The 24749-nt window shown below is 41.0% G+C and overlaps 2 protein-coding genes across 2 annotated transcripts; one reads left to right on the forward strand and one right to left on the reverse strand.

Moving 5' to 3' along the window:
• Positions 1 to 1747: 1747 nt before the first annotated feature.
• Positions 1748 to 14153, reverse strand: pias4a (protein inhibitor of activated STAT, 4a). Its single transcript, XM_070832594.1, has 11 exons — positions 14121 to 14153; positions 11585 to 11966; positions 11368 to 11452; positions 11215 to 11256; positions 10644 to 10734; positions 8888 to 9016; positions 7705 to 7810; positions 7395 to 7468; positions 7118 to 7278; positions 5431 to 5582; positions 1748 to 5301 (listed from the first exon to the last, which is right to left on the reverse strand). The coding sequence occupies exons 1-11, from the start codon at positions 14145 to 14147 to the stop codon at positions 5027 to 5029; spliced, it is 1524 nt and encodes a 507-aa protein (XP_070688695.1). The 5' UTR covers positions 14148 to 14153; the 3' UTR covers positions 1748 to 5026.
• A 3085-nt stretch (positions 14154 to 17238) lies between these two features.
• foxq2 (forkhead box Q2) lies at positions 17239 to 18852 on the forward strand. Its single transcript, XM_070832986.1, has 2 exons — positions 17239 to 17739; positions 18478 to 18852. Exons 1-2 carry the CDS (start codon positions 17239 to 17241, stop codon positions 18850 to 18852), a joined length of 876 nt encoding a protein of 291 aa, XP_070689087.1.
• The last annotated feature ends 5897 nt before the right edge of the window (positions 18853 to 24749 follow it).

Raw genomic sequence — 24749 nt, forward strand, 5'->3', positions numbered from 1 at the left:
GTCAGCTTCTCCAGCACCAAACACCCCATGCTGTTTGACAAATAAATAAAAGGAATTAATTAAATATAAATGATTCTTCTACTTTTTTAAATCTCCTGTTGCTTGTTAATTGTGGCAGTCGTACAATCTCTTAATCTTCATGACACTCTGATCAAATCATAGATTAGCAAATGTAATAAATAGATAATAAACAGATAATAAGAATACAGTCGACCTGTATAAAAGATTTGTTATTAAGACAAAAGTGAAATCAATAAAACTTTTAAAATATTCTAGAGAAGGTAAAAAGCAGAACTGAGTACTTTGTAAGGATTGTGGGACAGTTAAGGCCAGAGGAGACTGGAGGGTATCTACAGAATATGTTGATGAAGGGACGTTTCAAGGATTTAAGGACACTGGGGGACTTTTTAATATATATATATATATATATATATATATATATATATATATATATATAAGCAAGCTGCATTTTGGTGCTTTTTTATGCACTTTTTTGTGTTCCTCAAAAACTGTTGCTGACTTTTTAGATTAATTAAAAAAAAATATTAGCAGTTGTTATATATGATAATAAGTATTAGTATTGAGTAGAAACAGAATATTTCACAGCTGCATTCATTAAACATTTATTGACTAGTTGTACATTCAGATACAGTTTGGGCCGTGCACTGCAGACTAAGTTTGTCATTCTCATCAGTAGTTGCTAGGCTCCCAGTTTGGAGGAAAAAATTCACATTAAAAGATAGAGGATTTGTTTTTCAAATGATCCAGATTACATCTGAGTAAACAGCTGTTTCTTATTTTATATTTAGTCAAACACTTTGTGTCCAGTTACAGCCACTTACACTAAAAAACTTTTTCTGAGAGCAGGGGCTATTAGTGAAACATCAGGGGCGGTAGCCTCGGACCGAACAACGGCACTGTGTTCATGTTGGGTTAAAGGCCTTATTCATGGAGGATATTTGGACATGTCCTGCTAATAAGAGCACAGCTGCTTCAAGTGCAGGGTCCTGGTGTTGACTCACTGTCATGTCTTACTGGGACACTTAAATATGAGAGTCATTGATAATGTTAATAACACCTGTGCTTCTGTGGCTATGACAAGACGAACTGTCCGCAGTGAAAAAGGCCTGTGTGAAGAGCCACACTCATGTCCTCTAACTTCACTCTTAGCATTTTGCAAACGTGTTGCAACATATGATATAAAAAAAAATACTTTTCCCTACTTAATGTACAAAAAAACAAAAAGCAAAAAATGTAACATTTCCCATCAGAGACAGCTCAGGCTTGACCATAGAAGTCTTGGTTTGGATGATTTCAGTGTCTGGTTTAATTCATTCCCACTTTAAGCTTCAGGCCTTCACTACTACTGTATTCCACAAGACACTAAAATGAAAACTGAGGACCGACACGGTCATTATTTAATGCTACCAAATAACAAATAGGATTGACTTTGAGATAAGACGTGGATTACAACTTGACATGGTTCTTACTACCCTTCTCTAAAACTACATAAATATGGCTATTCCAAGGAAGTTTAAGAGTTGCAGTGACTCAATTTCACAGAAGCATGAATTTCTACAACTCAGACTTGTTTGCTTCACCTGAGGTCGATCCTATGGTTTGTAGGAGCGCCTGCAGACGTCAGTGCTGGACGTCAGACGCGATGCATTAGTCCCTGTGGATCAGTAACGCTGGCTGGCTGGCTAAATAGATGCAGACAGTTTTCAAAATAAAACGACGGCAGACATGTTTTTAAGAACTGATTTTAATTAATTCCACACGTCAATAACAGCTGTTAGAATACGATCATTTTAAATTTTACAGTTTTATCCTCAGCAGGCATCAAATGTGTCCCCAGGTCTGAGCATTTGGTACAGGACATAACAATCTCCACCTTAACCAGTCCTCTGTGGCATCAGCTTCAGGTGCTGCTGCTGCTGCCCTCCACAGCTTCTTATTGTCTGTTTGCCTATAGGAACAACTGGAGGCGATTCAAGGCTTAATAAAATATTATTTAAATTTTATTGTCTTTTAATATGAACATATAAAAAAAACACAACAAAACATTTACATCATGGATTGTAAGCCTCTGCCCATGCTACCTTATGCATTATTATAAGAAGAAGAGATGCCACTAAAAAAAAAAAAAAAAAAAAAAAAAAACCCAGACCAGACCCTCAGCTCTCTCCAGATCCCAAACAACCTGCAAACAAATCTGGCTCAGTTCCACAGAAGCAACCTGCACCACTTCTCATCTTTAACCATAAGGCAAAGAAACGTTTAGGAGATCTGTTCAAATAAATGACTTCTATACCTATCAACAAATGAACTATGTCATTTTTATATGTATAGCAGTTACTTACAAATACAAATTGCCTAGTTCAAGACAGGTATTAGAGTTCTTTACATGGTTTTGCTTCAGAGCACCTTCTATAGAAGATCCGTTTCAGAGACAGTCTCTGATGTTTTACAGGCAAAGTGCCATCAATCAACTTTGTGTGAATCACCAAACATTTTTTCCATCACTAAATTGATTTTGTACGCTATATCCAAGTGTCAAAAGAAGGAGAAAAATGGAAGACCAGATTTGACTCGACCTACTTTTTCCAATCATCAGCCCTACCAGAGGATGCATTGGCAACAGTGAGGCCCTGGATCACTGTCATTTCTCTGTGCATTTGAGCAGGGGAAAAGAAAACCAGGTTCTGTGCTGAGAAAACTGCAACAAAAAGGGATGATGAGAGAGAGAAATGTGCTATGCACAAACTAATCTGAGTCACTGTGTTAGCTGCCCTCTTACAGTGAAGTGGGACCGCCGCTTTTCTAGTTTCACATTTTCTGACTCCCATGCATGAGATGGCTGAAGGGAACTGATCACAACGGTCAGTGCCCCTTGATTAATACTCACTACATGATTGCTTTAAAATAAACAGGCCACAATCTTGGGGTGAAGTGTCAGATGAAAGTGCAAACAGCTCTAGCAACACCTTTTCTCATCTTCAGACGTGACCTTGCAGACAAACCTGCACATGTAGCCTGAGTATCCTTATCTGAGGAGCAGCCGCCACATACCGACAACACTAGTGCAGGTGCAGAGGAATATTAGTTGTAAGCCTACAGCATGTAGCAATTAAAGTCCAATTCTATTCCAGCAAATAGATGTGACCTTATCTACATTGAAAGGAGGCCGAGGGGGATTGTTGGTTGGAGCAGTTCCACTTGTTCCAGACAGGACCATTTGTAATCCAATCAATGACTTTAAGCTTGGCGCGGTTGCACTTATTGACACTTCATTAACTTTCGGTGTGTCAGACATGTTGAACCCAGCGCAGCAAAGTACTCTGAATGGTGCTTTGACCCAGGTTGGATTCACTCAGAGACAAAGAAAAGGAGCGTTCATCAACAGCACAGCCATGAGTCCACACCAATTATAACTCAACACTCAAACCACAGCAGCAGAGCTGTCCCGCTTTCTGCGACTAATAGCTCCCGTCTGTACAGAACTTCAGCCAAATATTATGTCGATTTATTACAAACAACCGTTAAGAGGATGTGAAGACATTAAATAAATATGATCATTTCCGAGGACACCAAAATTTGGGGGGAAAAAAGGTTGACAGCACTTCTGAATCCTGTTCCATAACTGTCCCGTACCACAGATTATCATTTTCTGCTTCTCTGTCCGTGTCTCCTACTGGAAAACATCTAAATCTAAATGAAATAAAACACCTTCTCTCAGACTGGAGTCTCATCCGCTGGCCAGCTCTGCTAGCCTTAAAACATCGGGCTCCAATCTTCACCACTCAACGAAAAAAAAAAAGGCACCAAAATCTTATAACCACTTCCTGTCAGTGAATTCTTAAAATACATCTGCTTTGGCACAGCTGCCGTACAGTAATTTTGATGAGTTACTTCCATATGCAAAGCTGACATATAACCCCTAATAAATCCTGTTACAGCAAGATAACCACCCACAACGTTTTGCGTCACAGACACCTTCAGTTAGCTTTGTTACCCACAAACTAACTCAGCCTTCAACAAAAGGTTTTGTTGCTGCAGAGGGAGCAGAGCTGCATGGAACGATGGAATTTAATAAAATGAAGCAAACAAAAGAAAAACTGTAGGAAAACAAAATCTCCAGTGTAAAATTGGCTTCAGAAAGACTCATCGATTCTTGTGTCCTCCGCTTCTTTCTAAGCTAGTCTCTGGTCAGTCTGCTAAGTTTTTATGACTGAGGTAGGTTCTCTTTATCTAAGGACAAAATAAAAATGGAAAGCATCACACATTGAGGCCAGTATTGTGTTCTGCCCTTTCATAATAAAAATGGATAAATTCCTGAAAAAAAAACCAAAAAAAAAAACAACCTTTCAAGCTTTGAATCCATTCTCTGAACAAAGAAATATTAACACAATGGGAGAGATTTAACTTTGCATCACGCTCCAGATATCTCTGCCTTGTCCTCCCCCAAAATTCACGCTCTTTACATTCCTTGTTTTTGACCTTTTACCAAAAACTACTGAGGAGCCTCCATTTTCAACTTGCCTGTTCATCACGAATGTGACAAAAGTCAGAGACGCAAACATTGAACGCCCATGGCTAAAAGAGCCTGTAATTCCAAGTCAAATACAAAGAGAGATGCGGTGGTAGAGCGGGAACGATCTGGAGAGAGAGGAGCGAGGGGGCGGTGGTGGGGTGCTCGATCCATTCGGTCTCTTTAGTAGAGGTGGGACGGTACAGATATTCACTGCAAGGTTGGCCAAAAAGAGTTAGAGTTGCTTCCAGTGGTGTGCAGTACAAAGAGGAATCCTAATCGCCCTAGATTGAAGATTCATTAACAGTGCATGTTTGAGTGTGTGTCTGTTTTCGTCTGGGTATAAATCAGAGCTGCTAAAAGGCTCTGACGTTTGGGCATAAGGGAGGGTCGTTGCATCTAGTGGATTACCGTGTTCCTGTCCTCGGATTTTAGCCCCCTGCCTCTCTGTCTCTGTGTGTGTGTGTCAGTCTATGAGGGGACAGAGCTGTGGGGTCAGTAGGCAGTGACCAGGTCCTTGTCGTAGTTGTATCGGCCTCTCTTCGGGGCAGGACTGTCGGCGCTGTCCTCAGTGTCCTCACTGTCTCCTCCTGCCCCACCCCCTTCTTCCTCAGAGGAGGAGTCAAGAGTCAGATCTACCACTGCACCTCCTCCCGGTGCCACAGCAGGTCCCCCTGTGACTCCTGCCACCCCCACAGAACTGCTTCCAGATTTGCCCGTCAGGCTGGTGCTGCTGTGGGCTGGTGAGTGGCCGTTTGCCTCAGGAATGCCTGCAGACATTAAGGCCATTTTAAAAGTGATTCTAAAAAAATACTTACAGCACTAATGAACTGAAAAGAAAAAAAAAGTCCAAACATTAGCACAAGAGGTTTGATTTAACAATAGTGTCAGACACTTACATATATCAACAACAGGATACTCCGGTGTGTTGCTTCGTTCTCTTTCCCTGTCCCTCTCCTTGTCATCTCTGATGGGTCGCCATGAGCCGTCGGTTAAGTACTCGATCTCCTCAATGTCCTCACTCGTTTCTTTCAGAATCTCAGATAGCAGCCTGAAATACACGCTGCTAGTTAAAGTCTCCTCACAAAACAGATTTCACACCAGAAAAGGAACAGAATACTAAACTAAGCTGCAGGAGCCTAGCAGAAGTATGCACGGGTTGAAATAGTTTTAGTCCATGTCTGTCATTCTGCACCTTCACACTGCTTTGTGACCGTGTTGACCATTTACATTAAATAGTACAGAGTTAAACTTTAATTAAAACAAAATGAGCTTGCATCCTTGGCTGGTCTTAATTATGTGAATATTGCATTCATTCTGTAAATTTCACTTCCTCAAAACACCATACTATAATCATTTAGTAGTTAGGCTGTTGACACTGAAGCCTAGAGATCAGTTAGCGAAGGGACACATGTTTAATTTGAGGAACGCAAATATACCTCAAAGGCAAACTGACATGTCAAATGTTTTCAGTCTTCAATCAATCAATCAATCAATCTTTATTTATATAGCGCCAATTCACAACAGCGTTATCTCAAGACGCTTTACATGAAGAGCTGGTCTAGGCCAAACTCTTTAATTAGAGAGAGACCCAACGATTCATGAATTCAAAATTAAGGATTCAAGAATTCCCACATGAGCAAGCATTAGATATTATATTATACTGAGCAACAGTGGCAGGAAAAATTCCCCTTTAACGGGAAGAAACCTCGAACAGACCCAGGCTCAATGTGGGCGGCTTCTGTAGGGGTCCGCGTTGGGTGGAGGTTGGACAGAGAGAGAGAGAGAGAGACAGAGAGACAGAGAGAGACAGAGACAGAGAGAGAGAGACAACACAAACAGCAACCAACGTACTAGCAGTGACTATAGCACTAACAATAGGAATGAGTTGAATGTGCAGGAAACTACACACCCAAATGGTTGTAAATTAAAATGTTTTCTTATGAGTTTCTCTGTTAAAATAGACTGCAGGCTCATCTGTGTTTTTCCAACGGCAAAAAGAATTGGCTATTCTGTTGGTGATGAACTACCACATGGAAAATACAAAATGTATAAAAATGCTGTCCTCATAACTAGAAAGACTGCAGACTGAATGTAAATATACTTTTTACACCTACAGCCTAATAGAGCACTTTTTACTACTACTCTTGAGAGTGACTTGTAGCAGTGAGTAAAAAGAAAAAAAAAGAAAAGTGTTGAGCCCTATTGAGTCCAACGATTACATGGTTCACCGAATTACAGGCTTGTTGCATCCAGTAAATGAAGGAGTCAACAAAAAAGCCACTTTGTAGGATCACAAACTTTTGAACAGGTGTAGAATACAAAACACAATGGATAACCCTCTCATACCATGAAAAACATTCAAAGCTTTTACAATGAAAACAAAGTAGGTTTGTGCATGGTTCAACTTGCAGCAAGAGTCCTTAAATTGCCCAAACATCTGTGCTGCTTGAATAATTTCCCCCAAGCTGGTTTCAAAACACAGATGGCTCAAATTACACAAAAGTGTGAATTTTCTGAATGTATTAAAAAGGGAGATGGTGCTGCAAGGGTGGGACAAGTTAGAGCATGCTTCTGCCACCTTACCCATCAATAGTGAGCAGCTCAAAGGGAGCGGGCTTGTCACAGACGGGGCAAGTCCATGTGGGTTTCTTCTCATTCATCTGCAGGAAGAAGACTGCGTCGAAACACTGAAGATGGGCACAAGTTAAAACTCGACATGGCACACCGAGCCGCATCTTCACCAGCTGCGAAGTGGGAGAGGGAGAGGAAGCATGTTTAAGTAATCAAGCTTCATAGAAGGACAAACATGTATGAAACTGACAGTGAAACATATCAGGTATCATCACGAGGGTATACTTACTGGACAGATGAGAGAAACCCGAAGGCCTGTGGTCGCAATTTCACTTTCTGGATCAAAACGTAGTTTGTCTTGGACTGTGGATAAATAGCAGACAAAACATAATTTTGTGTCGTAACAGTTTCAGACAATATATTGAGATGTGAAATGAAACGCACAATCCAGTCCTACCCAAACAGTGTTAACAAAAAGTTCATGTCAATGGCTTCTAGAGGTAAATCTGAAGTGTGTAGTTTTCATTCCATTGTCAGGACTTCAATGTCACTTTTGCAGAAAATATGTGAACAATATAGAGTATATTGGCAACACTTACTGCGTTCACGACAGCGTTCTGCACTCTCGACAGAGCAGAGTTTGAGTTGGCTGAAGAGATCTGCTGCAGTGAAAACCCTCACTAAGTACACTGCTACCGAGTACCGCTGAAAACACAGATTCAGAGGAATTGAGCAATAGAGTAAAAGCTAAATGAATCTCAGAGGCACTCAGAACATACACAAGAGCTATCATGGAAAGAGAAATCAGCTTTGATTCAACATCCTCAGCTTGTGCTAGAAGAATAATTTAAGGTAAATCTACCCTCTGCAACCATCTTGATTATATAACCGTGTCGAATACAAGATATCCTCTTACATTACATGGACCGATTCCAAAATTCACATGTTAGGAAAACCCTACACAGCAGTTTCTTTCTACTAAAGAATATTCACAATCTCCTGGATCTGTGTTATAATCCCCTTAACATTTACATTTGAGCGTTAGAAAAATGTTTTAAGTTTTGGTATATATGTGCTTATATGATTTTGGCAAACTCAGAAATCTATTTCAAGGTTAAAGACTTACATTGATTAATTATGCTGAGTAGTCAGTTTGTTTAAACCTTCTTGCCAGAATAGATCTGAAACGACATCCCTCTCTTTCTCTCTATAGACATTATAATAAACTCTATAAAATATTGTGCAAAATATTATACAAACCAATTAAAGCAAAGTTGTGCCATGTAATCTTAATGCAGATATACTCAACTGTCAAGCAAGTTGAATGCAGGCTTACTGTGAGCTATCATGACTGAGACATCCCAAAAACTCTGGGATAGAAGAAATTCTGCATACAACAACTGGTTCTTAATGTGCTTACTTCAAACTTTCACGTTGCTAATCCCTAATTGGTTTACAGAAGAGCTCTAAAGAGGAGAGGCCAGCAGGACTGAGGCTGTTTTCATCAGCCTTCCAGCTGCTTATCTGGATCTGAATCATGGAGACTATGGTCAAGAAGCTAGCTGGAGTAATTCAGATCTTGGCCCTTGGGAGCTCTTTTTTTCCAGTTATACCATGCACAGCTCTGTGGGAGTCATGAAACACTCAATGAACTACATGTCCCAGCTTGCACTGGTGCACTGTGGAATCTGCCAGGAGGAGCTGGGCTGAGTGAAACACATCTGTGCTGCCACCACACCCCCCTGCTAAGCCAAAACCTGAGACTTAGCATCAGACTCTGACCTTGCCAAAGTTTCCCCAGGTGACGGTGACTCTGTTGGTGACATTGGAGAGATGCAACCACGGAGTGATGTTTACAGGACGACAGGGACGACGGGGTTCGACACCAGGCTTATTAGAGGGGTAATAGCCCTGTAAACACACACAAATGCCAAAGAAATATGTAAATGATCTAACATATCTAAATCAAATTGTTTTTGAGTGATCTGTTGAAATGACATGCATCAGAATTACCTCTGAAGAGCTTAGTTACAGTTTAAAAGACTAATTAGCTGTTGGGCTCCTGATTGTGATAGTGTTTACTTTTTAAACTGTGAGGCACAGAATTAGAGAATTACAACGGGCTGTTTGCAAGCCAAGAGTTAAAATGGAAGAGCTCAGTTTTTATCCTTGAGCACAAGTTAAAGGAAGAACAATGGGCTCAGAGCAAGTTGTGTGTGGATGTTGGATAACAGTCATACCATTTGTGGTCTGTATTCTGCTCTGTATGTGCTTTTGTATATTTATCTATCTTTGACTCTTAGTTTCAGGTTATTATACACTACTGAAAACATAATTATGAATGGTATTTTTAATTTCTGCCAATAGAGCCCCTGAAATCCTACAACCTGCACCTTTAAAGCATAAATAATAACAGCCAGATCCAATATTAACACTTGATTATACACATCTGTTATTGCCTAACAAATTTCATATGTTTGATCAGAGCAGGTGTGGTGGTGTCTATGGTTTTATTCAGCACAGTTACACAGCTAACATATGAAAATGGGGGGAATAAGGTGGTTGTCTTCATAGTTTCATTTCTACAAACAACATATTTGGTCTCTGTGAATTTTCCCACCGTGGAACTAATAAAGGAATATCTCATCTTAACAAATGTAAATCTTAACGTAAAAATACATTTCATGCGGCATTCAATTTTCATTTTCAGACTGGAAATATCTATAACCATGCTTATAATTGGAAAAGAACCTAAAAGGGAGAAGAGCAAGAAAGACAAAGAGGAGGAGAGGTAGGAGAGCCGATGCATTGCCTCCAAATATCTATCCTCCTACTTTATGTTCAAATACATTAACCATTCTGCCCAATATTTAACAAAATTGATCAATAGTTAATTTACTAGGTAATGTGGTTGAACTGTAGTAGTACTCAGCCAGTCAGTTATCACACAATCTTGGACAGCTCTGCTTGAACTCCTTCTACATTTGATTTGAAGCTCAGACATTCAAGACTTCAGTTGGGATGTCAATGGCTGCCTTTTAAATGTATAAGCCATTTATATTTTCACAACACTGATTTTTAACTGTTGTCTTTCCAGTTTGATTTGCTCACTACACACTTTGTGCACACAACAATGCAGCAAACGCACGTCTTGGGTGTTTAAATTTGCCACCAGTTTGTAAGACACCCAGAGACTGCCAGCTGGAGGGTTTCATATTGAAGTCTTGTCAGTGAGTCAACGACTTCAGGCTAGCTAACCAACACTTTACCAGTACCTGAATATCATTTTTTTCTTGACACATGCAACATCCATCTGCATTAGGCTGGCTGATCCATCACTACCAGACATTAATATGCTTGGCTGTGACCAGGCCGTAAGTCTTGGCGTTGACACCCAAACTAATGACAGACTGTATCTGAAAAAAAATGGCTTACAGTAACGACTGGGGAAACTCTGTGACAACAACAGCGAGCAGCCAAATGTTAGTCATGTTTGTACTCTGAAGGTGTGGCTTGTCTCCGAGGTGACTCAACTCACCGGCACATGACAGTAGGACTGGTTGACTTTGACAGCAATGTTGGGGGGATACTGGTCCTCCTGAACACCAATGGAGTCTGTGTAACAGATTCTGAAACACAGAGTGATACAAGAGATAAAGGTTAGCGGCTGTGGCTCAGAAGGCAGAGCAGGTCGTCCACTAATCCGAAGACCAGTGGTTTCATCCCCGGCTCGTCTAGTCCACATGTTGAAGATTCTGGGCAAGATACTGAACCCCAGCTTGCTATAATGACCCGTGTGTAAAGGATCAGCTCCTGCGTTAAGTGGTGAGAGGACTTGAAAAGCACTATTCACGTGCAGTCTATTTAGCATCATTAGCCTGTCAGCATGACAGGATCTGTACCTGCCAAATCGAGTAGCTCAGAACCTGACTGTTCAGATAAATTAACCAGAAACAACTTTAGAATACTATTTTCCCATACATAGTTAAACTATCTTACATATTTTCCCTGTGCATTTGTGAGAGAAACTACATGTGCAGAACCAGCACATTCCAGGCAAAAAGAAAGTGAAATATCAATGAATTTCAATGAAATCCGGGAGAACTTACCTAAGAACCACTTGGATTGATCTCATTCCTGGACGAAGCTCACTAAGAAAGTAAATGTAACAAATATAAAAAAGCGCATTACTGGCAGAGTTCGTAAATTAAGCTAATGTTAACAGAGCATATCTGGAGAGATTATTCTTCAAACTTTCTTACCTTGCATTCCTGATCTGGTCTGCTTGGTTCGGTGTTAACTCAAATATACACTGACTGTCCTGCAGTTTCTCACTGTTCTGAGCAACTGTAAATATGCGTAGACAAAATACATCACACAAACAGCACGGTATGTTGTTGGACTATTTAGTGAAGGACAAAACATTTTCAATTATTTGAATTTGAATTGTTTGAAAAACATCAAACTATATAAACTCACTTAGCTCTGTAGGCGACAACAGAGTCTCCAAGGTTTGGTAGAAGGGCAGTGGCACCAGCTTGACCTCTGCTGCAGGCGTGGGGATCGGTTTGGAAATGCCGTTGAGGTAGTCTGCGCCCTGAGAGGTGGCAGTGGGGGAGGAGCTGAGGGATGAGTAGGCAACTGGGACGCCCTCTGGACGCCTTGCTGCAAGCCAGCCAGATGTTTTGGGGAAGCGCGACTCGTAGAGCTGCCTGACGTTCTTCAGAAGCTCTGGGCTGTATTCGGTCTGCACTAGCCTCAGCGCTCGCCCCACCAGGTCCTGTTTCAGCCCACTTTTGCTGCGACCCATTGAGGCCAGCAGCGTTTGCAGGTCTGAGACCCGGAAACTTTTGACCATGTTCTAGAGGGAGGACAAAACAAAAATATGAGAAGCACAATACAGAGAAAATAATGTCTGTAAAAACAGGGAACGTTTGAGTAACAACAACATGGCTTTAATTTAAGTCCAGGCTCCCAATACAATGGGTTCTGATAATTGATTGAAATGCAAATACCTCAGTGACTTTTTCAAGCAATTGACCACTTAGAACATATTATTCTTTCCTAAATTGATGAAACTTTTTTCTGTTTAATAGGTATTCACAGTCTGATTTTCTAAGGCATCTGGCAGGTGAGCAAAAACACACAACCTGTGTGACATAAGGGAAAAATACACTCCATTATTTGTTTATATTCAGTGAATTTCTCCAATGAATGTGCCAAGCTCTTAAACATGCTCTGTCTGAAAAAAAAAGAAACCAATAATTCAATTCTTGCCAAGACACACCTGCTGAATATGCTAGGCTCAACCCAATTATTTACAATAACGTTATATGCAGCATTTAATAAGACAGTGCCTCAAACTGTTTGATTCCTGCTAAAATTAGCCGCTGGCTTTGGTCACTTTAATCCCACAGAGGCTTGAACCTGTCTCGTAATTAGCTGGATATAGTAAGAAGTTACACCACTCCTTATTCTGACTACTTGCATTGTAGTCCAGCCATTTTCATCAGCCCACTCTGGCAGGATTAAATACATTTTAGAGCCGTGAATCTGAAATGGCAGTTTAAAATGTATGACAGCACCTCTGCATTTCACTGTTACTATACACTGTTATTACATACACACTACAAAGTCAAGTAAATTGATGAAGCCCAACATCTCAAATAACACGTTTACCGCAAGGGGCTTTACAATCTGTACAGCATACAACACCCTGTATCCTTAAATGCTTGGCAAGAAATAAAGAGGAATGACAAAGAAATTTAAACACAACTAAAAAACAGTGTGAACCTTCACTTAAAAGGAGACTGGTATAGTTTTACTTTTGCATTGTTTACATGTACAACACAATCTATTTATGGTACCATGTGGTAGACTACACCTGAAATGTAAAACTCACCAACTTTATTGGTGTGAATGCTGAAAGCATTCATTTACTTTTATTACACTATGCCCCATTACTGATGGGCAGCATTTCTATTAATCAGTTCCCGAGGATTCAAAGCTAAGTGTAACATCGACTGCTGATGGTTTATGGGTGAACATATTTGTCCAGCAGTCTCAACCATATTTTTAGCTGAAGACAAACAATAATAACAAACACAGATGTTTACATTTTTGAAGGCATCCAATAATGTCAATACCATTTGATGTCACAGGGGACTTAATAATTCGCCACGATAGGTTTATATTTTGATGTATTTCACTAAAACTTGTGTACAGTATTTCCATAAAACTGCAAGTGGACTCGGTTATGTCAGGACAGGCCACCTAAATATGAGCCCGCATGAGGATGTTTATTTAACAGGCAGCAGCAGCAGCAGCACAGTGAGGATGTGACTGTGGGGTACAGCACGGATTGATGTTGTTGTTGGAAAAGCCTGAGCTGTCGAACATCAATGGTACAGCTGCTCTGTCTTCAATTTCCACAATAATGGGTGTCCATGGGGCATCTGGTGGAGGTGCCGTGCAGAAATGCAGTCATTTCAACGGTAACGTCGCTGTTCCTTCAGCCTCACTTAAACATTACCCATGTAGCCTGGGCTAATCGGCTCGCTAGCTTTTCTACAGACTGGGCTGATGGTATTCAATCATGGCAACTGGAAATTTTGACAGGTGCACAGCGTCACAAACTAACCGGCTAACTACACATAGGCATTACTATAAGACAAATAATGTCAAATGGTAAGTCGTCTGGAAGCACGCTAGCAACAAACCCCCCTGTGTTTTATGGTCACATCATTCATTTCGATGTCTTCCTTTAGAGCCAGCGTGATGCTAGCTAAACCAACGCACTTGCCTGGTTAACATTAACGTTACCAGTAGCAGGCTAGCTACGCTAGCATTACAGGCTAGTTGGTTTCGCCGTGAATGTAATACGCTACATTTGTAAGAGTACAAACTCTTAAGAATAATCACAAAAGGTCCCCAGTTTCCCCAAGACAGGGCTGAGTTTAAACCCACACTCCCGCGCCCGTCTCCCATCAAACCAAAGCTAGCCAGCTCTACTTGCCATCGCTTCCACCAGTTCGGCCGCCATCTTCGTGCAGCAGTACCGCGAGAGTCAGAGACGAAGGCTAGTCTTTCACCAATGAAACGCAGAGGCTATTTTGATTGACGGGCGCTTTTAGCCAATCACAGCGCGGGCTCTACCAGCGCCCGGAGCACTACATTCGAAATGGGCGGGACCACGATGTTTTAAAGTTACAGTGCAACTTTTTAAAAACCACTAAGAGACAGGTCTCATTTCCAAAACAGGCCTCAGTGTCCCCCAGTGATACCACATGCCAAAGTATTTTGATACCCGTGATGTTTCGGCTTAATAGTATTGAGGTACCGTGAACGTGTGTGGTAAAAAGTGTTTAAATTCAACGTGGATGTAAAGCATGGGGTGTCAAGTGGACCAGGTCGCATGTTCCATTCAAATCCCGTCCGAGCAGTGTGCTCCGTTTCGGGTTGCGCGCTCAGCCGTGAGATGTGGAGTTTGTGCTTTGTCTGAGAGACATTCATAATTGAATTAAAAATTAGTAATTAACCAAAGACGCATATAAGTCAAAGTATAGACCAGCCATAGCCCGGCTAAAACACCAATACAATGTTGTGTCACACTTTTAGATAACTGGAAATAAGTATAGTTTAGACACAATTATACTCCCTCTGGTGATCCAGTCCTGCTTTTCCAAAAGCTCCTCGTATGTGGCAAAGAATAGCCTGATGGAAACACAGAAATCAATTGAAGGAATTGCAGTATCATGTAATAACGTGGTGTGTTTTGTTGTGGCTTTACTTGGAATATGAAATGTCGATAAAAACGACGCAATGAATTCAAAAGGACAGCTGGCTTTGCCACCGTGTTGCTTGATGGAACAGTTTATCTGTGATGATGATGTATATATAAAATATGTAGGATGCAGGGAATATAGGGTTGAGTTATTTTCAGACACCTGTTTTAATCTAATTTCACAAATACAGATTCCAATTACAGCTTAGTGTGTTTTCTACTACACAGGTTACTATATTTAGAATTCTAATATTGGTTCATTTTTTTAATCATTAGGACAAATGACTACATATAAATTAATATATCATGACAATTCAACAGTTTGTCCATATTAAGGCAGCATAGAGCTCTCTGCTGTGTATGCATTACATGTTCTGTTATTTAAACAGAAGAGGGCAATATGGTCCATGATTTGACCTGACTGTCATTTAATTCACTCCCTCATTAAAACTGACAGAACAAAGCAGATATGTCCAGATACCGTCCCATTGCTGTTATCTGGATTAATGTGATGATGGCTAAGGTAAAACAGGTTTTCAGGCTTCTTTCTACAACTTGACAGGCCATTAAAAGTATAAACTGAAGCACACAGACACTGTTAGAACTGGACCTTTATTTGTTTCCGATTCCACAGATTTTGAGGATATAAAACATGTAAATGATGGACATTGATAATTTCACATTTGATGCAACACTAACTTAAATATTTAATACACTGAAAGTGTGACAAAGCTTTACTGAAACACTAGAAGAAACAGATACAGAACATTTATGGAATGTGAGGTTGAATTTATTTCAAATGTTTTATATGACTTTGAACTTACTTGAAATAATGATAATGATTTAGTAAACCGCAAAAATTTTCTTTTTGTGATTGTAAAAATTTAGTTCATGGTGCAAATTTTAACAAATCAAGTGAGTGTAAAGATAAAATCCACAATGTATATCAACATTCAAAAGTGTAATTTATAAGAGTCTGATGTGTAGATTTTGGATCCACATTTAAAAATATAAACAACATAAATGAGTCTATAGTATTACAGCTAAAATAAAAACAACAATTCATTGTTCACATTAAAACATCATTATCACAATCGAACTACTATTTGTAAAATTTAACAACCGGTTGAGTGAAACACAGAGATAAAGTCAGTAGTAGAGTCCTAACACATCAGCAGAGATCATTGTGCAATAACTGTTCCCTCAAACTGAGGGACAAACAACAAACCATAATTATCCAGTAAAATATTCATTTCACAATATTTCAATACTATACAATATAGTGGTGCAGAGGCATTTCAGTTTTGATCGCTGCGGTGGTTCTTAAAATATATCTAAGGTTATAATTGTTGAACTCACTCAGAAGCAGAAAAACCCCCACCAAAAACAGATCACATGAGAAAGCAATAACAAACAAGTCTCTTTTATAATAACAGCTGCTAGGATTTGAAATAAATGTCAGAGGAGACACAAATTAAAAAGGAGTCAACAACAGAGAATGAATTTTTTCAGTCAAACGTTTTCCTGACCTGTTACTCTGTGACCATCAGTGTCTGCACAGTACATTCATGCTCTTTCCAAAAGAGGGAGATTCGACTGAATGCGTTTTGTCTCCACAACATTGAACTTTATTGTTTATTTCACCCATTAATTACTGCTCCGTGGTAATTGAAGTAATTCTTTGGACAGCGTCCCCATGGACAAAACAACTTTAAAAGGATAACACTGGCATCTTAAAGGCCTTTGATTCTACAGCATCCATCCTCCGCACACCATGTCTTACTAAATCTTGAGTGTTTAATCTCCCGTAATTACAAAGATTTGCTTAGGTTAATAAAAATAATCCGCCTCAATTGAGACCCCCTACATGGACCTCCCCTGTGCCTTCTTTGCCCCTTTCTGTGAGGGATAAATTCACACTCGTATAAATAGAGTCACCTTCACAGCCGAGAGACACAGTTCTTCGAATCAGGAGCAAAAGACTGCTGGATATTGAGGCAGGTTTATCAGAGAGGCGAAAACATTTAATCAAAATTTGTTGCTAAACAACGGAGCCGTATTTAGTCTTATAGACTGACGTCATTTCCACAGGTTGAGATTGGGTCGCTCGTGAGCGCATCAAGGTTAACAACAGTTGAGAGGCTCATCTTTATCTGTGATCTTGTCAACAGTAAGACTTCGGCGCAAGAGGCGAGGGGCATTGACGCGTTCAGTTTATGAAGGGTCCTGCGCTTTAAAAGAAAATAGCCATGCTGTGAAACTCAACCACAACATTTCTGAGGAGACTATTTTCTTTTATCACCTGGTACTTACTCAACTTATTCCGTTTGGAACCAATAAAATCTCTGTGATGAGTCTAAGATATCTTAATTCAGAGATGACAATGGAGAACAGAAGCAGCCGCACCGGCGGCAGAGAGAGGCTGGGACTGAGCTTCACTATTGACTACCTTCTGTTCAATAAAGGAGTCAAAGGTTCTAAAGAAGAAACAACAGGAAGTCGTACCGCAGAGCAGACAGCGAACAACATGCTAAATCATCAGAATCCTAACGCCAAAGAGGTGGGGATTCGCTCTGAGACACAGGAGAAGCGGCTACAGGGGTCAGAGGCAGAGACTGGAGTGAGGAAAGTCAAAGAAGAGGAGGGGGATGAAGTGCAACAAGAGGAGGGGGAGGAGGAAGTGACCACCACCACTTCTACCAGCAGCAATGCAGAGAAGTGTGCGGACAAACCCAACCAGTCGTACATCGCACTCATCTCCAAGGCAATCCTGGCGTCGGAGCAGAAGAAACTGCTGCTTTGTGACATCTACCAGTGGATCATGGACCATTACGCTTACTTCAAGAGTAAGGTGTGTTCACGCCCGTTTTTATGGGTTCTTCTTTTTACCTGGCAGGCAGAAATCAAAATATGTGACCCTGTGAGACAACAATGGTTGTAGCTGTAAAGGAATTCAGAATTCTGTCAGATTGGGAGCTAATGCGAAGTAAAAACTACGATACGGGGGATCTTTGTCTGTGGGGTTACTTTTAAATGAATTATGCTGCATTTGTTGACTTGTCACAGCTACTGGTAAGGCAATCGTGAGGCAGGTAGCGAGAAAGCGTGTTAGCCCAAAGTCTTCGCCGTGTTTCGTTCAGTTGCTGTATAATAATGTGGCAGCCATTTTCGCAAGTGAAGCAACCTACTTGGCACTCGTAATCTGTCTGAGTGGTTAGGCAATTAGGTGCTTGCAGGGACACTAGATGATCTTGTTGTTGGCGAATTCACAAATAAAGTAATCCTGTTGCTAGGTTGCAAACCTCCTCGTCCGTTACCAGGTGCAACAACAGATTGGACGTAGCCTAGTGGATTAAAGTTGATCACTGGTTTGACGTGCTAAAAAGGTAACCGAGGGTGTTGTGTCTTACTGTGATCATATAAAGTCTTGACACGCTATCGTGCATCCTGCCAACAACAGGACAAGGTGACATCCTGAGGAGGATCAGTGATACTTAACAGCCACTTGTGCTCCTTTTCAATTTGGGACAGCCATTATTGAACTCGTAGCTTCCAGGTTTTAACAATATTTCTTTTCTTGCTCCATCAGGATAAAAACTGGAGGAACAGCGTGCGTCACAACCTGTCTCTGAATGATTGCTTCATCAAAGCGGGCCGCAGCGACAACGGTAAAGGCCACTTCTGGGCCATTCACCCATCAAACTACCAGGACTTTTCAAACGGGGACTACCACTGCAGAAGGGCACGGCGGAGGGTACGCAGGGTGGCAGGACAGCTCCCCCTCTCCTCCATGCGCTCCCCCTACCACCCTGCCCTCGCCCGGCCCCACAGAACGACCTTTTGGTGCTGCCCTCAAGCCCAAACTCTCCCTCTGTCCTGCCTGGCACCCAGACTTTACTGGCCATGGTCCAGCGTGCAGCCTCAAGTGGGGCTCCACCTTGGCCTGCGTACGTCTGTACCCTGAGAGTGAATAGTTTGTATTACTGAGGTATACTGTACTCTCACTTGGACACCGAGCTACGATTGATTAAAAGAGAAATTTTAGAGTCTTATTTACTACCAAATATGTCATTAGGTGATGTTAAAATTGAAGTGGACTTCATTATATCCTGCAATCTAAAGGCTAAAGTGATTTTAGGGAATTCAACGATTAAATAAAATGTTTGAATCTTATGAATCTAATGCACTTCTTTCATTTGTATTCTGAATGTTTTTAGAATAATTACAGCACAACGTTTTGTCATAATCTCATTAAATCATATTGAATTCAGCACCTTGTGGGGTTTTTAATAAGCTGCTTCAGTTGTGTTTTATGTGTGTGTGTGTGTGTGTGTGTGCACTTGCCTGTGCGTGCAGATAGTACTAAAAGTGAGCCCAATGCTAAAATACCACCCAGTGTTAGATGCTAATTAGTCAAAGCTGTCGGGATGCAAAATCTTCTAAAATCGGGCTCTCCAAAGCCGACTCCCAAGGATATGAGGCCAGATAATCTGAGCAATTCCAAATAGTTTCAAGAAATGGGAAGCTTATCACACAGTGTAATCCCCAATCGCTGCTGCAGAAAGAGGGTGGCCACGGGAGGTCAGGGATGAAGGGAGCAGAGGAAAGGGAAGGAGGCACGGAGAGAGGGAGGGGAGGGGACTCTGATTTATTGGAGAGAGGTGGGAGGGCTTTTTTACCGACTCTGTCTTTGTGAGGAGGAGGAGGAGGAAGAAGAAAAAGAAGCAGTTAGTGCAGAGACATACAGCAAATGAAATAGTGAAAGATATATGAAAGTTTATGTTTAACACAAAGTCACAATCAAAATGAGTCCAGCACACATCTTTCTGTTAAATATACAGTATGTGTGTTTTAAATTACTAAAGCCGTGTATGATAAAGACACACCCTGAAAATAATAACTACCTCTAAAGCACAGTCCAGTTATAAGATGACACCAAAATACCATAATAGGAATCAAGTCAATTTTTTACCTGTCCGGCTCTCACATCAATAGTGAAATTCCTCTCTGACTTGCAAAGGTTGGCATTTACATCCACAGTGCTCCAGCCTGAGAGGATTAGGTCATACATTGACTTTTCTGAAGTTTGTTTGTCTCAGCTCATGTGGGCTTCTTATTTGCAAATTATTGAATATTTGAATAAGGCAATATTTGACATGAAATTAGATTCTAAACAGACAGTAATATGTCAGAGGGGTAAAGCATATGAGAGAGCGAGTGTTCTTCACAGCAGTTTTTGCTTAGAAAAACTCATTTGAACGATGGCAAATCCACCTAATTAATTTTTGTTCACCAAATCTTCCTATTCAATGTCAGCAGCTAATTGGAGGCCTAATTTGCTTAATTCCCATGAATTGCTCTCTGCATCAAATCCTCTTCAATTCACCAGCTTTAAGGCTTTAATTTGGTTGCATATGTTTGCTGCGCACACACACACACACACACACACACACACACACACACACACACATACAAACACATCCACCTGCAGAGTTAAACATTCACGCACATGGAACTCTTAAAACTCTTGCAGAGACACACATTGTACACATGCAATTGTCCACATAACATTAGTTTGAGGTACGAAGCCTGTTGACCAATGGGGCATTTATGCTTTTCCTGTACAAATTTGAAATAATACATTAGCAGCTGAAACGCACCAATTTATTTGTCATTATGTTCCTGTCATACACATGAAAAAAAAACAGAATAAAATAATGTAAAGAACTCCCCTTATGTTCAACAAACTCACACAAAATTACAATAACTCTAATTAACTACCTTTCTAGGAGAATGGGATTGAGGTCAAGAGCTCTGTGTGTGCGGTTTGTTGTGTGTTCATACGTGCATGTCATTTGGCTAATCTAATGGGATGGGCGGAGGGGTGCAGGGGGCCGTAGATTAAGGCACAAAGATTTGTTCCTGATTAGCAGAGAGTGAGCTAAGAAGATCAGTCCTGCTGAGATGGTGATGAAACATTATGGCCGTGTTTTAATACAATACATTTACAGCAGCATTCCAAAGCTGATTCCTGTTAGCTTACATGTATCTCATTGATTTGACTATAGACTCAACATACAACAGGACACACAGCACGGGATGAGGCCTGAACTTGTACGTGCACATACGTCACAGAGATGCACAGGAAAAGGGAAGAGGCTGTCTTGGCTTTCAGCTAGTAGTTCACAGTAGATTGTGAGGATCCAATTTCAGAAGCAGCGTTCACCAGAAATGATGTAACTCAACAGCCTTTTTTAAACAAATCAACTGAATAACTTGCTGTAATCACAGAATTTATAGTGTCTCTGCCTTTGTCTTAATACTTATTTACAGCATGAGGCACTCACTCTGTGACACTAGTTATAGCTGCAAATTACAGTTATACAAATAACTTGAACTAAAGCTCCTATAAATTAAAGTTTGCATTTTAATTTGCAGCCTTGAATTGATGAAAAATAGCCTGAACTCTTTAAGAAATGCATTTTGAAATAATTTAGAGGAACATATAATTGTCATTGTTTGCATGTCTCTAAGCACACTTTAACCTTGTGAACCACATGTTCGTAATTAGCTGATGTGGTTTAGTCTCTGGCTGACATCCAGACCTGCCTTTAGACCAGTGGATGGTTTGAGCTGCAGAGCTCTGAAATGCCTAAATCATCTTTGAGTCGTGTCATTTTTAGGGGCTTTCTTGCTGCTGTGCAACTGTTTTTCTTTTTAAACTCAGAAACTGTAACCAGTTGAAATCCTGATAGAATTTGTAGTTTTGCAGCACAAACTTGTGTCATTTTCATTTGCACCATATTTTAGGTATAAATTGTAAAAAGATAAAACATTATTGTGAATCCTATTATTTAAAACAATAAAAGATTTATATTACTACTATGACAACTACAACCACTACTAATATTAACACTACTGCTACTACTAATAATATTAATATGTAGACCCAGAGGATGAAGAAAGAAGGTAAATGAGAGCTTTTATTATGTCCACTCCTCAAAAAGCAGACGTCTTAAGAACTTAATGGACAACCACATGAATTTGTGCATAAAATATTTACTGTTTCTGACTTTATTCTCTTAATTGTTTGCTTTTTTCCCCTCCCAAAAATGTAGGTTTCATCGCAGTGCGTCTGGAACTGAATATACCCCATGAATAACTCTCAATAGGCACAAAACGTGGAGGAGTCCAAATTGCAAGTCTATTAGAAAGCATGATTGCATACAAGTAAGTAGTATTTAAGGCTTAGGAAGCGCTATAGTTGAACCAAAACCAGCTGCTATTTTCTGGTTGTGTCCCACCATGAACAATAGCCTGGCGTTACATCGGCTTCAAAGGCTCCATAATAGTCAATCGATCAGAATGCGAGGCGCTATTCTGCAGATTACTGTTAACAATAATTTGCCTCCTAGTGCACCGTTGCAATCTTTGAAGCAATGTTTTATTGCCTTTTTTTTTCTATCTGCATCTGTCATCCCCGAGGTCCACTGTTTGATCTCTCCCCACCAGTGTCTGCCTCCCCGGGGTCGCGTTGACCTGTTGATTGGCAGCTGTGATCAGACATATGGTGGGACGAGGCATCGACCGGAGCTCCCCGGAGACAAAAGCAGACTAGTGGGGTTTTTTCCCCCTCTTTCGCCGCGCCGAGGAGCCGAGCAGCAGCACGGAGAGGAGGCCTGATCCGACCACTAGATGACGCAAGGTGCAAGCGAATATTTCCAGCGCTGTTTCGACCATTTAATGTAAGTGGATGTGGCAAAGTTTTTCCTTTTTTTAATTTTATTTTATTTAACCCATCGTCCTTTTCAGTTATCCAGCTACTCCTGGGTGATACCCTGTGCATACGGTGGCCTGCTAATTAATTAAGCATGATATTATTTGTCTTTATTGTACGTTAGTCTAGTCATTTGAAATATCAGTGTTTTTGTTTTTTTTATTATGACATATTATTCAAGAATCTTCAAGAAAGGATTTCTTCTTCTCAGAAACCTCCCTTTCCAGCGACATTTTAACCCCTATAATGGAGCAGATTGGCAGGGTTGTGCAGCCATCTTAGAAGATAACATATGGCCTCAGTAAAAGGCCAAATTATTAATGTGGTTGTAGCAAACCAGCTCGGTGTTCATGCCAGGCTCCTCTGGATTTTTACCCAGCTGTGTGTTGGGGGTAGCTCGACTCCCACAGGCACAGATGTGATCCTCATCCCAGTGCTTGTGTGTGAATGTATGCGTTTGCCTGTGCATGATTTTAGCAGGCATAAACGCTAAACACCCCCACTTCTCCTCCTATAGGGAGCAGAGGGTTGCCATGGTGATGCATCCCCGGCCAGGGTCTTGCAGTGATCTGCACTGACCCTGATTGGTGACCTTTGACATTTAGGCCATGGCCAGGGTCAAAAGGTCAGCGATGGCCGGAGGGCAACAAGAGCACTTCCATGATTGGCACATGCTCGCTGCCCCCCTTTATCTGCAGCGCTCGCCTCCCTCCCAGTTCACACCTCTCATTTGCATTTGTTACAGAGCGATGACCATCAGCTGCAGGAGGTTCATCACCCCGTTATACATTACACCTTCGCAGGTAGCCTGTCGTAGGCCCACGGCAAAGCAAGCCTCAGTACTGTACAATTTGCATTCAATGCTCCTGCACGATTTCTCTGCTTCAGTTCTGTGTAAATAGAGATGATAAAATAAGATCTCCAGCAGGCTACCATCCTGTATTATGACGGTTATGATAGCAGTAATGATCATCAGCGCTCCCACAGCCCCTGCAATCCTCTGTATCAGAAGATATTTATAGTTCTTCATGTGATGGTGCATTTGTGTTTGTGCATGTTTGTGCATTTCCATTTGGGGGGAGGGGGCAATGCACCACATCGTGGTTCCTCTCATGGGGAATAATTACAGAATGGTGGGTACTAAAAGTCATGTGACCCTGGCCTACTGCTCCCAAATAATTTATCCCCCCGGCTGATAGCTCGTCAATATCAATTTATTAATTTAACAGTTCTGGACTGATAAAAGGTAGTGTGTACAGTTAGCTTGCAGAAATGGGGAATAAGGATGAATTTTACAGTGCGATGGTGTTGAGGGGAAAGGAAGAGGGAGAGACTGGAGGACAAAGCGAGGGGGAGAAACAGTACAGGAGTGATCAATGTGCTGCCCAGAGGAGAGAGATGCATATTTGCCGTGCAAAAAATGGGCCACCATCGCTCATATTCCAAAGCTATTGAATTAAATTTATGAAAATTAATACACTTATTATCACCATATTAAAAATTAAGATTGAAGACAGTGCGCTCGTTGTATTGATATTCAAATGTCTCCAATATATTGATCAGCACAACCCAATTTTTCGCTGAGCTCCTCGGGTGAGCTTTTGCGACAATCCAAGAGGAAAAGACATTTTGCAAGAACGGATTCTAAAGATTTTAATCAGTAAAGCAAAGAAAGCCCTTTTCTCTTCGCATACAGACTGAGAGCCCTTGAAGGTGTTGTATAAGATGATGCTTCTCTATAAGATGCACTGTCAAAAACAAAGATGCGACCTCTTACGTGTGACCCCTCTTGACCTCCCAGCACTTCCTTTGCATTCTGATTTTTTAAAAAGGATAATGAATATACATCTGGCATAAACACATATATCATCCGGTCTCCACCACAAAACAGTCAAACTGGAGGCTGACCTATTCCCAGAGCCATTACATAATATCCCTGAAGGAGGCTAAAAGGTATTTTAACAAGACCCACTGCTCTACAACCTTTGACCTCTCCTGAGTTGACCCCAGGCTCCTGACCCCACTTACACTAGCCAGTGACAGTGGTGGACACAGATCCTGTACACTTCCTGGTGTGAGAATAC

Source organism: Pempheris klunzingeri, chromosome 6 (assembly GCF_042242105.1).
Source record: "Pempheris klunzingeri isolate RE-2024b chromosome 6, fPemKlu1.hap1, whole genome shotgun sequence".
NCBI lineage: Eukaryota > Metazoa > Chordata > Actinopteri > Acropomatiformes > Pempheridae > Pempheris > Pempheris klunzingeri.

What these genes read in the sequence shown, in the direction of transcription:
- pias4a (XM_070832594.1), bottom strand. Translation starts at nt 14,147, where the DNA reads ATGGCGGCCGAACTGGTGGAAGCGATG. An exon ending in GACCAGATCAGGAATGCAAG is followed by an intron (nt 11,257 to 11,367) that starts GTAAGAAAGTTT and finishes TTACTTTCTTAG; the next exon opens with TGAGCTTCGTCCAGGAATGA. An exon ending in AGAACGCTGTCGTGAACGCA is followed by an intron (nt 7,469 to 7,704) that starts GTAAGTGTTGCC and finishes ATTTATCCACAG; the next exon opens with TCCAAGACAAACTACGTTTT.
- foxq2 (XM_070832986.1), top strand. Translation starts at nt 17,239, where the DNA reads ATGAGTCTAAGATATCTTAATTCAGAGATGACAATGGAGAACAGAAGC. An exon ending in ACGCTTACTTCAAGAGTAAG is followed by an intron (nt 17,740 to 18,477) that starts GTGTGTTCACGC and finishes TTGCTCCATCAG; the next exon opens with GATAAAAACTGGAGGAACAG.